This window comes from Barbus barbus (assembly GCF_936440315.1).
Source record: "Barbus barbus genome assembly, chromosome: 30".
In the NCBI taxonomy this organism is placed as follows: domain Eukaryota; kingdom Metazoa; phylum Chordata; class Actinopteri; order Cypriniformes; family Cyprinidae; genus Barbus; species Barbus barbus.
Window position 1 is genome coordinate 27,013,086 of NC_136758.1, and position 18,738 is coordinate 27,031,823.

The window sequence follows — 18,738 nt, forward strand, 5'->3', positions numbered from 1 at the left end:
ATATAAAACTTCATCCACCTAGAAAAGCAAGTTCTCTAAAGGTGAAGTGTTTTATTTTGTCCATGTTAAAAAACTGCAAAAAAAAACTCACTGCATGTTAAAACAGCCTCGCTGCATAGGCTACAGTAATTCAAAATGGCAAAATGTCACGCTGCTTGAAACACTTACATTTTTTTGTCATTTTACAGTAAAGCTGCGGCTTTAGCTCAGATTTGGTGTTTTATTTTTTGTTCCATTTTAAAATACTTTCTTGTATCCCAACCTACATAATAAGTGCGGCATTCAACTCATTTTTGGACTCCATTGAAAGGTGTAAACACTGTGGCGCTTTCAAAAAGAACAGTGCTATTCAAAAGCAACAACAAAAGACGAATCAAAACAGATTTCCGTTTCTGACTCTTTATATAATAACTCTTTATGTAATAATGAATGTAGAAAATGTTAAAGCCCCATGGTCAGCGGTGAACTGGGTCGTTGGGTGTGATAATTTCAGCACAGCTTGTCTTAAGTACACACAGGTGAAATTTACCCACTGGCTAAAGCTCAGTAATAAGAGGCGCAGGTGTGCTGACGGACGCGGCTGACGCTCGCTTTGGCAGCTCTCTGACAGCGCTGTGGCTCTATTCCAGACGCTCCGCTCAACAGCGCTCTGTCACACCGCATCAGGACGGATTTCTATCCAGCACACTGCTGCTGCTTCTATATCTGTGCACTGCATTGTTATAAAACAGTCCTGGCTATGCTAAAATACACAATATCGCATGCAAAAGGAGCCCTAGTGCACAGCATACATAAATACCAGCTACTAACCAGAGTGTACAAGTCACGACCACATATAATAAAATTTGATGAGTTAAAGGAATATTTCACCCATAAATGAAGATATCTTAAAGTTTACTTATCCTCAGGCCATCCAAGATGCAGACGAGTTTGTTTCTTTATCAGATTTGGAGAAATTCAGCATTCCCTCACTTGCTCACAATGATTTTTTACTGACTTTCCAGTAAAAAAGTCCATCTCCTGTTGTCTCTCTCATCAAAATCCACAAATATATTTGTTTAAAATACTTTTGGACTGTGTTCGATTGTAAATGGTGATCAATCTATACATATTTCACTCCTGATTCAAGTGAGATGACTTTTTCACTGAAGGATGCAATATTATGGATTATGGACTATTTTGCCCAGAAGTAATGGTTTGAAGTTAAAAACATCTTAATGATGGATTTGTTTCTCACGAACTCACAGCTTTTGGCTTTACAATACATTGATTGATGGACTGGAGTGGTGTGGATTACTTGTGGATTATTGTTATGTTTTCAACAGCTGTCTGGACTCTCATTCTGATGGCACCCATTCACTGCAGAGGATCCATTGGTGAGCAAGCGATTGAATGCTGAATTTCTCCAAATCTGTTCCCATGAAGAAACAAACTCACAGAAATGCAGCTCAGAGCAGCACCAGTGTGTCTGATGTTCACCGCAAGGATCATACTAATCTTGAAGAGACTATAAGCCATGCTGAACAATGTACCGGCAGACAGTCGTGGGCGAGTTCTGGGCGTCTGCATCTCTTGGCGGGCATGTGGCAGCATGTGGTAGCGCTTGGCTTCGTTCACTAGGTCCCTGCAGGCCTCTGAAGATTTGATCAGCTCCTCGTTGTCCACCACGTTCAGCAGGTAGCTGGGATGGATGAACGGAAGCCGTACCACCGCCAACAGCTCAGACACATGCTGGAAACAGAGGACAGAAAGAAAGAAATGAGCAGGAAGACAGAAATAAAGAGAAAATGTGAGTTAGCTTTGTGCATTACGCTCTCTTAACTGTGGTAAATTACCATTACGGATGGCCTCATGCCTTAATGCATTATTATTTTTAATGACCAAAAAAAAAAAAAACCTCTCGATAATTAAGATTAAAAAAATTCATGGAAAAATTTGTAATGATGCATTTGTGTTTACAAATTAGCTTCCTAAATAACAACAACAAAAAAAACTGTCTTCCAACAGAGATCCAAGGGATGCTGTGTGAAGATGCCTATTACAAGCACAGATGTGCCAGTAAATAATAAATAGATACTGATACACATTAATCTGAGACAAACAACCTCTGCTAACGTCAAACAACACAAACATCAAAACAAGTCTGAATATCAGAGCTGGAAGTTAAACATGTTCTTTTTTCCATTTTCAGTTGATTAACATTCAACAAACACTGTCAGAAACTGAATAAGTTATATAAGTTTAACAAGTTTGTATAACATTTCATACGGAACGGTAATTGAACAGACATACAGTAGTTGTTACACTCAAAAAAAAAAGTTGTTGAATGAACTTAAAAAAATTATGGTAAACTTTTCCACGAAATTTAATTACATTTTTCCAACAAAATCTAATTTGTTTGAAATTATTTGCTGTAATCTCGTTGTATAAACTTAAATTCCTTCAGTGAAGACTACAAAATTTTTTTTTTGTCATTCCTACTAAAAAATTATTCATTGAATGAACTCAATTTAATTAAGGGCAGGATTTCCATCCAATAAATATGTGTAGCCCCAACTCATAAAAAACTAATTCATGCCATGAAATGTTATTGAGTCGGGCCAACTCAATATGATCACATATAGTTTAAATGAAAGTGATACACTGATGAAGTTTAATTATAATCAGGCAGAGATCCTTCTACACGAATAAATTATTGCTGAATTTATTTAATTTTAGGCATTATCCAACTTGCTAGGCATAGCAAAACATGGTATTGGTACATCTGTGGTATGCCCGTAGTTGTTTTCTAAAAATTTAAACAACTTTACTTCATGTAAGCATTAGCAGGTCCTCAACCCAAGCACATGCTCTACACTTTACCACAATGGTAACCCCCCAAAAACACTAACATACCAGAAACTCTTTTAAATACAAACATAAAAGAGCATTAAACATTAACAAGTCTCACAATGTTATCATCTTAATAAAAATGCCTGAAATAACATTTTATTTCAAGATTTACTCTCCTTATCCAGCCGTGCAAAGCATGATGGGAAGGGGAAATCCACTTCCTAGTTACAAAAGTAAAATAATTTATGTTCCTTCAAATTGAAAATATTGAGTTGAGTCAAAACGCAACTGTTTCAAGTCAGTTTAGCACAATGCAATTGTATAAATGGGAAACCTAACATAATTGTGTTAAATGAAAATTATTTTTTTAAATAAACTGAACAGTGTTGGAAAATAATTTTTTTGAGTGTACCTGTAGCAGAAGAATCACTTCTCAGTATTATTAACTCGTCATTATATCTAGGTCACATCCCAAAACCTTAAATTTGGCAGTTATTAAGCCTCTTATTAAGAAACCACAACTAGATCCTAATGAACTGGTAAATTACAGACCCATGTCAAATATCCGTTCATGTCTAAAATTTGAGAAAAAGTTGTGTCTGCTCAATTGTGCTACTTCCTGCAAAAAAATGATAACTATGAAGAATTTGAGTCAGGTTTCAGGCCCCCATCATAGTACAGAAACTTAATTTCACTAGTTTTACTTGATCTTAGTGCTGCATTTGACACTATAGATCATGACATACTCAGAGATCAATTACAAAACTATATGGGTATCCAAGGGCAGACTTTAAGGTGACCCTACCTGTCCGTCTGTTATCACTTTTATTGAAACGGGGAATCATCTCAATTAACACCAGTAAAGTATGGAGTGCCACAAGGATCGGTCTTAGGCCCGTTGTTATTTTCAGTATTTCAATATACATGTTGACCCTTGGTAATATTACTAGAAAATACGGGATTAGTTTCCATTGTTATGCTGATGAAACTCAACTTTATAACAGAGTGTGTTAAAAACGTAAAAGATTGGACGACCAATAATTTTCTCCTATTAAATTCGGATAAGACAGAGATATTACTTTTTGGACCAAAAAAACAGTACACAGAATTTCTCAGATGCACTGTTACTTCCTCTACAGACAAAAATTTGGGTGTTAACCCCTCAGATGACCTCAGATGATGCCAACCCTGAACCAACATACAAAACTACCAAATTTTGCTATAAGTTTGATCGCAATATGTAATCATTGCCGTTAATAGTGTTGACCATTTGTTTGAATACATAGCTGGACTTCAGCAAAATCCAAAACTAACTGGATGATTTTTACTGTACAATTTACTGAAAAGCACCATACAAATAAACATGAATTGAATTGAACACAGGCAGGCTAAAAGTAATGTTAAAATCATTTAAAAGTGAATGTGAAAATGAAATGAAAATTAAAGAAAATAAGGAGAAAGGTAATTAAATCATTTGTGTGTTTAATTAAATTTATATAACATTTGAATTATGTAAATTACATCAGCTAATAACCTTTGAAATGTATTTTCAATGTATTTATACTTTAATAATGATTATATTATTAAGATCAATAAAATTAAATATATTCATAAAATTAATAAAAATGTATTAAAGGAAATAAAACAAATTAATTTAAACTATGAATGAATGAATGAATAGAATAGAATACATACATTAATTCATGTATTATTCTAAGAACAAAAAAATGAATACATTAATTACAGAGCAAACAGACAAACAAAGTATATGTACGTTTAATAAAAATTGTATTAATTCAAATAAATTATAAATGAATGAATGAGTAAATGAATGAATTAAAGAACAAACGAAAGACTAAATTAATTTATTAAATAATAAACAAATATTTTGTATTTAAATCGAAACTAAATAATAATATTTGAAATATATTTATAATATGCTATTTATATTAATAATATTAATATAAATAAAATATTATAAATTAATTATCAATTAAATAAATTAGTATGAATGAATAAAATGGAATGATAAATTAATGAATTAACAAACAAATAAATATATTTAATAATGAATGAATTAATTAAAAGAACAAACAATTCAATTAAATTAAATAAAACAAACAAACTATAGAACAAACAAGCAAATAAATAATGCAGTGCAATTAATTCAAAGTAAAGCATAAGTAAACAGACATGTGTTCAGTTTGGACATATAGCCATATCCATGCAGCTGTTAAACCCACATTATGCATCTGGTCAACAATCACACCATGATCCCCAGTGTTATCAGAGCTGGTCAGTTTTTATTTGTTTGATAACAGGCCGTGTGAACAGCTTGACGTTCAGGTTATCCTTTCCAAACGCTGCTTTTTTAGGCTCGATCAACACCGGGTTTCCATGGTGAACAATCCCAACGTGCCATTGCTCGTTGTCCACTATATCTCCAGCGGGATTGTCAACATAAAAAGACACGGACGACATCTGGTGTGGCTCACCGTCACTTTCTCACGATGATTCATTTCAAAAGGACCATTCGTTTCGAACAAACCACATCTGCATGCGAGAATGTGCAGTATTTCCAACCAGAAAGGAAGAAAGGTCAGAGATTTACTGGTGGCATTTTACTAAAGTCCCCAGTGAGACTGGAAAAATCTGCACCGTCACTTTCAGACAGTTTATCAATCTGGCATTTCAGGTAGGGACTCAACACCAGTCGTGGCACGAGAATGGATCAAAAAAATGAAAAATGGTATCTGAAAAAGGCGTTTCATGCAATCTAGAGGCAGCATGGCCGCCGAAGAAATCCCTCAGGATTACAACCATTCCCTCCACTGCTCAGGCAATCAAGACTTATCGACTGAATGATCTAGGAATCCAAATGCAGCTCTGCTCACCACTCGCCTGAGCGTATCTGCAATAATGTCATGCCATGAGGGAGCCAGACTATGGCACGCTGAATACCAGATTAAGACAGCACAAACCGTAGCTTTACTGGGCCAAAAGATGAATCATCAGCCGGCTGAACGCTGAGTAAAAACATAAATGCAAGGTCAGAAAACATGGATGCTTTCAGTGCAAACATATCTGATCTACAGTATATGATGTGCACAAGTGATTCCGGATGGGATGAAATGCATGCATTAGCCTGTTTATCACTTCCCGACAATCACGGGAAGATACAACAGAATGAAGAGCGATTAGACGTGTTTTTCACGCTTTACTTGTGATGGGAAATGTGGTTTTGTTGTGCAAAACTGTTGTATTGCTTCTAGAGCAATCAAACCTCTGGAGATAGTATGCATGCAGATGCATTTTGCTCATAATAAAGGGTGTTTAACAGATGGATAGATTCATTCTAAAGTTTGGATGCTACTTTAGAGCTGGCAAGACAAAAAAAAGAGCTGATGTGAAACACCACATCCTGTCCGTATATATTCACATGCATCACAAGGCATCTGTCAATCTGAAATAGTGTTGTGGCACTTCACCGATGTGTCCTCACAGAACAGCTACATTTGAACACATCAGAACAGACAGCTGCGTGTTTGTTACTCATCAAATTGCTATTGATCTCCGACAAGTAAAAACTCCAACATGAGTCAGCCACAGGTTTCTGATTCAATACATTTGACAGATATTCCCATTTAGAGGAGGAAGCGACTTCACATTGTCTCTTTCTTTCTCTCTAGCTGATGAAAAGACAAATCACGGCAAGACATAAAAAAAATCTGTTCTCTAAAATATAAAAAATATCAGCCTGGAATGCTTGATTCTGGTTGATCAAGTCTGTGAGGTTCATAGAATCAAAACTTTTCAAGTTTTAGGCACTTAGCAGCAGTTTACACTATGTTTTACAGGAAACAGCAGTGATCACAGGCAAACACTTACTAAGCTATCGTTGGCATAATTACTCAACTTTACAGCCATTCATTCTCAAGAGGAAGATATGTATAAGATCGGTGTAAGGCGTTAGATAAGCAAAGCCCAATTCAAAAAAACAAAAAATGAAATCTGAAAAAATACATCTTAGACTACAATGTAATGCAATAAAATTAATAAATAAATAATCAAATAAAATTATTTTAATAAATAAAATAAATATAATTAATACAATTATTATTATTATTATTATTACTGGTCTCTATCATTTAATATATATATATTCAAGACATACCATCTTTAAAGAGCATGCAAAAGCACAACTAATTTGGGGATCAAGGTTTCTGTCTAGTCCTGTCCAAATTTTACAGTATGATGAAAGTCAAAAGTCTGTTTCCACTTGACTCCATCAGGGCACAGACAAACAGAAAAGACAGAAACAAACCAAAAACAAACAAATGGCAAAACCCCACCACCTCCCCCCGAAAAGACGGCCTCCTGACATGACAATAATCTCTAATATTTCATTTCATGGCCAGACACGCTCGCTGTGCTCTTCACGTTTTCCTCCAGACATATAATAAACAGCCATCCCCAAGGCAGGCCGTAACATGCTGGAATCAAATTTGCAATGTTTATTTTGCTGCTTGTAAATATAAAATTTCTCTATCAGAGCCATAAATCACGAAGCCGAGCGGCTCTCTGAGCACAGATGCTAATAGAAAGTGAAAATTCAGGGAGATTTCTTGCTTGTGTTTCTGAGCTTGAGGGCACAGCGGTTTGATAAAGAAACACAGAAAGAGAAGTGAGAGAGAGCTACATACACACAAAGACAGTCATGCATTAAAAATATATTAGATAACAGGAGGGGAGACAGAAAGCAGAATCCTGCGCGGGATGGCAGACTGACGCGCAGCCACTGTGAGCTCCGTTTGATGGATGGGGAGCGTCGGCGCGCTGAAAAGAAGACAGATTAAGCATGTCCAAGAAACACTTTTCTCTCTGTGGAATATACGGAGAGATGCGTATCCCGGCACGGCACAACAGTCAGCGGCGCTGCAGCCGGACAGCGTCATCTCTAATGATGCCTGTGTGCTGAGATAAAGCACGAGTCTGCGGCTCACGGTGAAAAATGACCTGGGAAAACAGCCTTCGTCGCAATACTCAGCAATTGCATTTCACGGTAAACTAGAGTCAGCACACAGGCCAGACCGGAGCAAGAGCTGCCGGATACACACCACAAACCTTTACTAAAGCTGTGATCTGTCCAACTGCACAGAACACTTAAACGCAAAAATGATAAATTGATCAAAATTATGTTCTATAAACATAATGTTAAATAAAATAAAATAATATAAAATAGTGCCTGGTCTTGAAGAAAACACATCTCTGAAAGTCTGTTAAACCCTTTTCTATAGAAATGATTATAGAAATAAAGTTATTAAATTATAAGCTTGTTTAAAGATTAGTTGTATGTTTAAATATGATAATAATAATAAACAAATAAATACAACAAGTTTAAATAAAAATTTAAAATTTAAATAAAATTAATTAAAAAAGATTAAGTGCTTGAGCTCAAAGAAAATATATTTTTAGACAATGATAGATATAAATTGATTGAAATTATGTTTAAATAAAATAAAATAAAGCGAGCCTGACGGAAATATATTTCTAAAAAAACTGCTAAATTATTTTTATATAAATGCTTAAAGAAATAAATTAATGATTTATTTAAACATATATTATATTTCAGCTTTTATATCTATTTTCTGTTCTGACTTTTTGTAATGCTGACCTTTGGATAAACCCTGAAGTGAATCAAGAGGCCACGATTGTGCATGTAGTCCTTTTTCGTTTGCATATATGCTTTTTATAAGAATTACAGAGTTCAAAAGGTTCTTCAGTACCAGACTGACCCCATTCTCTTGGGCGATAAATCAAGATTGCACCAAGTTTATGGGTGACTACACAGCACCAAAGCAGGAAATGTCTTAAAGCACTTTAAAGAAGCCATTTAAAAATGGCCAAAACGGTAGAAATATTGACAGGTTATACATATTTATACCCGTCCATCCCAAAAGGGTCAATTAAATCAAAACTTCTAACCGCTTGTCTTGACCTCCTGAGAATAGTGTCCAGTGCTGACAATGACCCTTTCTCCAGTTCCAAGGGTCCAGAAGCTCTTTCTTTATGACTTGATGTTTAAAAGTGCATTGAATTGATTTTGTATTTTTGCTGTAATCTGTCTGGTGAACTTCCACAATACAGAGAACGCTAATCCTTCAGTCCACACAAAAACACAACTCACTCTTTCTCACCAACAGCGCCGGCTTGTTTGGGTGACAAAGTTGTGATTTCTAGTAGGACGCAAGAAATGTAGAAAAGGAGAAAGAAATGTGTAATGAGGAATAAAAAAACCCACCTCAGAGCTGCAAGCACAGGCTAAAATAACTCGCATTAAACTTGCATTAAATTTAATGAAGGTACTATTCAAACGTCCATGTATTATTTTATTTCAAGCATTATAATTAATCTACAAAAGCAGGCTTTGTCTTCTAGCTTTCATGACTTAATTTTCATGACATTATTACCGCGTTTGGATCTTAAACTATTTCCTGTTCAATGAATGCCACAGAAACTGCCAAAAAATAAATAAAATACAATAAAATACATTTTATAAATAAAAAACTTATTTCACCCCATAAACAAAAAGAAAGGAATAAAGCAATTATATTTTGCAGATATATTTTTACATTTTGACATGAAAATGCAGTACATTCACTCCTATAACCTGTTACGTCATTCATGCATAAATAAATTCATGAATGCATACAAATTCATAAATTACACAAATAAATAAGTGCATTAAAAAGAAATGCTCAGAATATGAATGTATAAATAATTAAACATAAGTAAATGCAGAAAATAGCAATGCATAAATGCATTAAATAAATGCATGAATAAATACATAAAATTATAGTTTGCATATATATTGTTTAATTTTTTACTTTTTTAAAAAATGTAGCACATTGATTTCTATAATATCAGTTATTATATGCATGCATGATAAATAAATGCACAACATTAAACCATAAATAAGTGCAAAAATAAATGCATAAGTGAATATAAATGTGAATGTAATAAAAATAATATAATGGCATTTAAATCATTTAAATAGCACATTATATTATGCATTATTATTATAATGTGCACTATGCATTTCAAAAGCTTTTCAATTGGTTTGCATACACAGTGGACATGAGAACAGCCTTCAACACGAGACACACAGCATCTAATCCAAAGCATTCGGTGCAACGCTGGATTCAACCCCAGTAAAGCTGACAATCAGAATCAGAGGGAAGTCAACACAGTAGCAGAGTTCAGCAGCTCTCTGTGAGATGAAACGTCCCGCTGTGAGCCAATCTACTGAGACAACACCAGAGAACACCTGAGACCTGAGAGAGAGCATCATTAAAACGACTGATCCGACAGAGCTCGTGCTGACCTCACCCGAACACACAAAACCAGCCTGACATAAACAACAAAAACATCCTGACTGTGGTTTACACGGTTTGAGAAATCACTCATGTTAGGAGCACAAATGCTGCAGATTAATACTACAGACTCTCAATTTATTGAAAAAGAAAAGGATTGTACAGCTTCTTACATATATACTATGGACATTCTTTTCAGGAAAATGTAGCACAATTAACTAATAAAATATCAATTACGTCAAAAATAAGTGCATGCATCAATTGGTCAATTAATCAATACATTCACTGAGACGACACTTTTTTTCAAAAGTACATGATTTGAGGAATATTTTTTTCGTAATTCATCATATCTGGAGCACAAACACTGCAGATGTGTCCTAAGCAATAATAAATTGAGAATCTGTAATATCCTTACATAGAGCTTGTTAATGCCTCGAGTCTCTGATTTTTCACCTGTTTAATGGTAAAAATGATGCATCACTTTAGTACATGATTTGAGAACTACAACACAAACGCTGCAGGATAATATTACAGATTCACAATTTATTAAAATAAAACCCCCCCCCAACATATTCATTAGATCACGCCTCTTAGGCTGATTTAATTCCAGTGCGTTTCAAACCGATGCTGAATTATGTGAACCTGCTAACCGATGTTAATTATGGCATAAAAAGAACAAAGTCGCTCATAAAAGAGCAATTAGCTTTGGGAAACAGAAGCCAACATTCATGAAAAAACTTAATTGTTTTAATGGCGTTCAGATACGGTATCTTATCCAACACCCCGAGGCTCTTCTAAAACGATGGAGCGTTTAGAGCATAAAACGCTTTTCATTTCCCATCCACTTACAGTACATTACAATAGTCGGACTGTATTCAGCGTTTCCATATTTAGAATAAGTCCACGAAGGCTGTAAAGTTACAGCGTGTGATTTATATACTGCTCTGTCAAACTGAGGAGAAACTGTTCGATACGTAGAATAAAAGAGCAGAAAATAAAGACAGAGACAGAGAGAGCGAAAAGACTGTAAATAAAGAAAGAGTGTTTTTCCCCCCAAAGTTCTGCTTCAGTGCCATGCTGGATTTGTGATTTCATAGGCTAAACCCCAGGGGAACAGCGTGAAGTAGAGGAACTCATTTCAGCCTGAATTCAGATTGATTTCCTATCCAGTTCCTTCTCAATGGAGTCAGTGCAGGGCCAAATAAACATAAGGTCACTGCATCAATCTCTGCCGCTTCCTTCTCGTGCCATCTGATCTAGTTTCACAGCGATGCTTCACGCACTCCAAACACTCAGCTCAATTGGCTCGCACACTTCGAAAGAAGCAAATTTATTTAATAGACATATGCCGGAGGAGTTTAGTCCCAGTGTACTGGGGAGTAACATCTGTCTGGAGTGCAATATATAATATGTATACTAGAAGCAAATAAATAAATGAATAAAAAATGTGCGTGTATAAATAGTCATAATTTTGTGAAATTTAAGTTAAATGATTACAATAACGGTCTTCCATGAATATTTTTATTTTTTTTACCTATATATATGCACTTATTTGATCAAAAATACAGTAAAACAGTAATATTGTTAAATATTCCAATTTAAATTGTTTTTTTTAGATTTTAAATTTTTTAATTTAATATGCTTTAATAAGTGTGTATATAGTTGTTATTTCCTCTAAAAAAATGTTTGAGTATCTTGACTGTAATTTAATGACTTTAAATAATCAAGCTCGTTTCAAAATAGCTCCCTAACACTGCACTTCCCACATTTCAAGTCTGACACCACAAACTGCTAAAAGCACAGCTTCATCTGCTGACATTTAAATAATGCAACCAATGCTGATCTTAATTAGCAGAGCATATGCCGTCAACTACTGCTGACTGTTTAGAACTTAAAATACACCCTTTAGCGGTGTGCTTATGTAACACGTGCCTCTTAACTGATAGAAACCAGTGAGCGCTACAACACCAGAGAAAACCTCATGTTCATCAAACTTTAAGACTTTGAGGCTTGGGCTCTGTCCCAACTCACAGTGAGTTGTTATAGTGTTATTGTAATACACAAAAAATACATATAACCAACAAATAATATGTAAAAAGTCATTTTTATTTAGATGACAAAATTTATTTGCAATACTTTCAGTATAAAACTGGTTTTCTGCAAAGGAATAAAAAAGGTAATTGCAACTGTTTATCTCACAATTCTGACATTTTCACGCAATTGCAAGTTTATATCTCACAATTTGGGCTTTTTCTTAATTGTGAGTTTAAATCTCACATTTGCAAGATATAAACTCGTAACTGCAGGCTCAACTATTGCAATTCTGATTTTTTAATTTTTTTCTTTATATGTTGAGTTATCCTACAATTCTGACTTTTTTTTTACAAGTTATAAACTAAGTTTACATAATTTCTGTGATAGGATAAAAAAAAAAGACGCTTGTGATTTATCCTTATAATTCAGACAAGCAAGTAAATATCTCACAATTCAAATCTTTTTCTTAGAATTGTGCGATATAAACTAAGAATTGCAAGAAAAAAGTAAGAATTTTGATATACAAAGTATCTAAATTTTAGTAATTTTTTATTATTTCATTGGGGAAAAAGCTTCCATACTTTATTATTTAATTATTTTATCTTTTGGCACAAACTTCATGTCAGGAACACAAGTAATCCTTTAAATGCGCACTAGATTTTTGTAAAAGAGCCATGGCGGTCTGAAACAGATTTTTGTTGATTACTGGCTTTCTTTCTTTTTTAACTACATTAACCTTTTGTAAGGAGAAGTAACATCTTGGCCTGCATTTGGGTTGAAGCTCTGATGTGCAGCTGGAGCGAGATGATACGCCTCCCGTTCAGTCCGTTCCTCTCCTTTCTCCTACAGAAGAGCGTGTAATCGAGTGGCTTTTAGTAGATTTAACGCAAGGAAATGACGGCACGTTCTCCGGATGGTAATCTCCTCACACGCTCGGCGTGAGCACCGCATCATGATGTTTCATCTGCCGTATTACCAGGACTCTTTTCAGACCCGCTCTGAACGCTCACACAGATACGAACATCAGTAAAGTCTACTGCACCTCAAAGGGAAAAAAGAACCATTTCTCAGGAAAGAAGCACATTTCCCGAAATTGACACAAACCAGTGATTTAATCTCACAATTCTGTCCAACAGATAGCGAACATGTGATGTTTTTACTCCTTTATTTTTTCAAATCAGAGCTGCTCTGAAACTCCTCTGGTCACGGAAGCTCCAAACACACACCTCAGTGTGCTGTATAACAATGAAAGGTCCAGCTTTAACACATAGGATGATGTTCTGCTTAAGCACATGGGCAGATGAGGCAATGGTTTACATTTCACTCTCTTATTCTGGGACTAAGAGCTGACTATTCATATATTTGAAGACTGCTCAATCTTAGAGATCTACCTTGATGCACATTTAGAGTTTGAACTCCAAAAACGCCAAATAAATCAGCCGATTAAAGGGATTTTTCACACAAAAATGAAAATTAGCCAAAGATTTACTGACATTTCTCTTTCAGACGAACACATTTGGAGTTATATTCCACACTGTCCTGTCTGTTCCGATCTGTATAATTGCAGTGAATGGTGCCCCTGTTTCTGAATCCGAAAAAAAGGGTTTAAAGGGATAGTTCACCCAAAAATGAAAATTCTGTCATTAATCATTCACCCTCATGTTGTTCCAAACCTGTAAGACCTCCGTTCATCTTCGGAACACAAATTAAGACATTTTTGATGAAATCTCATCTCTGAGACCCTCCATAGACAGCAAGGGTCCAGACACAATCAAGGTCCAGAAACGTAGCAAGGAGATTTCAATACGCCTACGTCACATGCTCGACAGCCTTGTTGTGAACGCACCTGCTTGAGAGACCGGAAGCTGCACATTTCAGTTTATAAAGCTTTCAGAATCTACATTTTTCTTAAACTAATGCATCGTTTCACTTCAGAAGTACTTTATTAACACCCCGGAGCCGTGTGGAGTAGTTTTGTGGTGGATGGATACTTTTTTTTTTTCGGATTCAGAAACAGGGGCACCATTCACAGCAATTATACAGATCGGAACAGACAGGACAGTGTGGAATATAACTTCGAATGCATTCGTCTGAAAGAGGAATGTCAGACATGCCTAGGATGCCCTGAGAGTGAGGAAATCTTTGGCTAATTTTCATTTTTGTGTGAACTATTCCTTTAAGCTCTTCACGTTCACCACAAATGTATATGTATTTAACTACCATTCAAAAATGAGGGACCAATAAGATTGTATTAAAGAACTCTGTTAAGCTCATTAGCATTTATATGATAAAAATGTATATGATATTCCTGTGATGCAAAGTTGAATTTTCAGCAACATTACTCCAGTCTTCAGTGTCACACGATCCTTCAGAAATCACTCTAATATGCTGATTTGATACTCAAGATACATTTCTGATTATGATCAACGCTAAAATCAGTTGTGCTGCCCAATATTTTTGTGGAAACTGTGATACATTATTTTATTCATCTCTGATGAATAGAAAGTAAAAAAAAAACAGCACTTTTTCAGTAACATTATAAATGACCTTACTGTCAATTATGCTAAATATAATGCATCCTTGCCGAATAAAAGCATCAATTTTGTAAAAATAAATAAATGATATAATATAATCTAATGACACTAAAACTTCTGCACACTACTGTACTTCTCTACTAGATATATCCAAAATACTTTGAATGTTCACAGACTGACAAGACTGGCTTTGATAAACTGATAAATTGGGGTTGTTTAAAAAAACAAGAGGCCACAAAAAAGGTCCAAAACTTTAGGAGAAGTAGCTGCATTGAAATTCCCATGCAGTGCATTTGATGAACAACTTCTCTATCCAGGGACATTATGCAAGAAACCAGATCTCCAGAATCAATACGGAGCAGCTCTAGTGTATTTATACATGACCACCAACCAAACCAGCGTGATTAACTCTGCTCTCCTACCTGCACTCGGCTGCTGGGCTCCTTTTTAATCCATTTGATGACCGTCTCGTAGACCAGCTCCTCTGCTTTCGTGTTCAGGCTGTCGTTGGACATGTAACTGACCAGGTCTTCTTTGGAAATGTTGAGGATCTCGTCCTGACCAGCCACGTCGGGGAAGTTCTGCAGGGCGAAGGCCTTTGCCATGTTGTGGAGCTCGGTGCACTGCATCGCCTCGGCCATGGCCAACACTCCCAGACAGTTAGCGGCTGTCAGCTGTTTCTCTGCGAGAGACACACACGTACGCACATGAGCTGGGAAACAAACCTCGAACGCACTAACAATGAGAGGTGTTGGGAAGATTAAACTTATCCAAGTGTGTTGCTGTGGAAAAGACGAGTGTAATATCTCAAGCAGCTAGTGGGAAAAATACCCAAGTATGGGAATCGATTGGGCGAGGGCAGGAGGCTCACCGGGGACTTTGATTCTTCCAGACAGACACAGACCTTTTCTACTGCATGGAAGGTCAACAAACAAACCACTGCTAAACTTGCACTTACTACATCAGAACAGAAGTTTTGGCTTCAAGTCAAAATTAAACCCATATACTATCCTTTTTACTTCAATCATAACAAATAAAAATGTTGTAAATACAAACAGTTTTTGTAAATAAATATTACACAGGAATAATAATAAAACAAATATAATAAATATAATACAATATATAAATAAATAGTATCCTATTCTAATATTAATATGCAAGCAGTAGGTCATTGGCCAAGAACTGATATGTGAAATAAAAGGGATAAAAGCATCTGCTGAATGCATGAAAATAAATAAAATAAAATAAATATAAATAATAAAAACATATTATATAATAAACATTTGTATTCAATGTATTTATGTTTTTTTATTATATTTATAATATATACTTTATTATTACGAAAATGTTATAAATGATTTTTATAAATATAAAATAATATCAGAAATAAACATTATGAGATTTATAACATCATATATTGTATGACATATATTGTAAAACATATGCATTTTACTTTATGCAATGCATTTTCAGGTTTTATTTGGATAATGATGCGTTGGTATATATTGTGCATTTAATTTCTTAACATTATTTCATATTATTGTGCAATCTGTATTACTATTAATTTACTACAATTGTAGGCTGCATTAGCTACAAAAGTATAGAGCTGTGGGTGAAATTGCAGGTGTGAGCATTATTCTTTCTGCATTAAATCAAGCATACAGTATATGACGAGCTTTGGATAAAACTCCACTCATACACGTCTCCCTGCACTCAAAACACAATTACGTGTAATGAAAGCTCACGCACTTATGAAAGCGTAACATACTTCGATTTCTATTACCAAATATTTCAATGCACCATCTTGACTGTAAGAACTCAAAACTATTTCCCGTTGATGAAATCTTGAAGAAGAATCTCTTTTGGAGAGAATTCACTTTTCATACGCATTCAAGTGTCATATATCGCTTATCTGAAGCGGTCACGCTAACAAGAGCATATCAAGTCAGTCTTGCGCATTTCGACTTTTCATTTCTAACTTTTGTATACTGAAGTAGACGGAGCACTCCAGCGGATCCCTACAGGAGAGAATGTCATTTCATAGGTGTTGAGGTGCTGATAGATTAATAAGCTCCGGATCCCAGGGGTTCATGGGAAGAGAAGCACAAACCAGAGCTGTCAAAGCGACCGACATCCACTTTTTGATTCTGAAGCTAAACTCATTATTCACATTCCTCGCACCTGCCTTATTAACAGCAAATGTAAAAAGGGCATAATTCACGACAGTGTCAGAAAGCATTTCGATTACTCAAGTCAGTTAAGTGCTGTCAAATATAGTGGAACAACTCACTTTGTCACTAGTTAGTCAAAGTGCGGTTCAATTATTTATAAAAGTGACAACTGCATTCTATAACCAAAAATCACTAATGAATTACAATGCCTATTTATTCTCCTTTATAAAGGCATACTAATTAATAAAATAAATAAATAGTTGCACAAATTTATATAAGCATTTTATATATGTAAAGGTTCAAAATAAATTTGTAGATAGATAGATAGATAGATATCTGAAAGTTATTAAATAATTGTGAAATATACATAAAGTAACCAAATTTTACAGGTGGGAGTTCAAACATCTTAAATAGCAACAATTTTTACGTAAATATATCATATTTTGTGACGTATGTTTATGGTGTCATTCATGCTGAAAAGTAACATTTCTATGAAAACTACATTTAGAACATGATTTTAATTGTTGTTCTATTTAAATTATTTTTTGTGCAATAATTATCATTAACTTTGACTAATAATGTGTAATTATTTTTATTTACACATTAATAAATATATAAATAAGAAGCTCAGTAAAGAAAGAAAAAGAAAAAGAAATTTAGGGCTGGGTATCGTTCAAAAAATGTTATATCGATACCGATATATATATATACAGTATATGTATAAATAGGCATAGTAATAAATATTAAGAAATATATTTAAATATAAATAGTTTTGAAAAAAATATTAATAAATAATATTAATGAACAAATATACAATTAATAAACTATGAATATCTACACACACACACACACACACACACAAGTAATTCGTGCTGAAAAGCATAATTTTAAAACCACTAATACAAACTACTCTTTCAGCATGAATTCCTTCATTCTATTTCAATTTCCAGATCAAATTCAAACCTTAATCCAGCATCCTGCTAGCATCTCAATTCAAATTGTGCAGCTGAATTGACATGTAAACCGTATTCTCAATTCAGTCCTGAATGGTGCCGAGCCGCCCGACAGGATCTACATGCTAAAATATGTATGGACTGAATCCTCCGAGTCTGGCTCCTTGTGCAATATCTCAGTAAAATATTACGACAAGTATTCAGATTACTAGAAATTACTGCATATCAACCATCAAGATGTCTGATTCGCAACCAGCGCGCAAGTCATTACCACTGCTGTAATGAGCAACTGTATTTCTGATTCACTTCAGTCCACAGCAGAGCGTGTGTTTGTGTGTGTGTGTGCGAGTGTGTGTTGTGCGAGTGTGTCAATCAACATAACACAAGCCTCCAGCTCTGAAAGGGGAAACAGAATCCAAAAAGAGAGCGAGATGCGGACAGAATGAATAATGAGCGTATTCCCTCACGGCTTCACCATGAAGTTCCAGTAAATTACTCCAAGTTTTTAGAGTACCTACAAAAACAAGTTCATTAGAAACCCAATTACCATAATTTGTCCATGAGAGATTGAGAACTACAATCATATTCTGCATTTCCTGCAGCATTTCTTTCCTGAGGTCCTCTTACAATGTTACTCAAGGTTACTTGCACCAAAAGCAGTTTTGCATGACTGTTTTTTTAATTCTCTCTCTGACCAGACATGATGGGACAAGTTTTACTGTGCAATTTGTCTCAAATTGAAACTAATGCATACAGTGTTGTATTAAATGCATGCAATTTAGTGACTGAATTACTTGCACGATTTTGATTAAATGTGTGGGGAAACATTTCATCTGCCAGG

General features: G+C 34.9%; 1 protein-coding gene across 1 annotated transcript in view; it reads right to left on the reverse strand.

The window, feature by feature from the left end:
* The window catches only part of LOC306850224 (kelch-like protein 29), a 122,055-nt gene that overhangs the window by 43,008 nt on the left and 60,309 nt on the right, over window positions 1-18,738 (reverse strand). The window contains exons 8-9 of the mRNA XM_079385733.1: window positions 15,196-15,455; window positions 1,533-1,731 (exon numbers count right to left, since the gene is read on the reverse strand). Of these exons, the coding sequence (XP_079241859.1) occupies window positions 1,533-1,731; window positions 15,196-15,455 (459 nt within the window). The remainder of the gene's footprint in view (window positions 1-1,532; window positions 1,732-15,195; window positions 15,456-18,738) is intronic.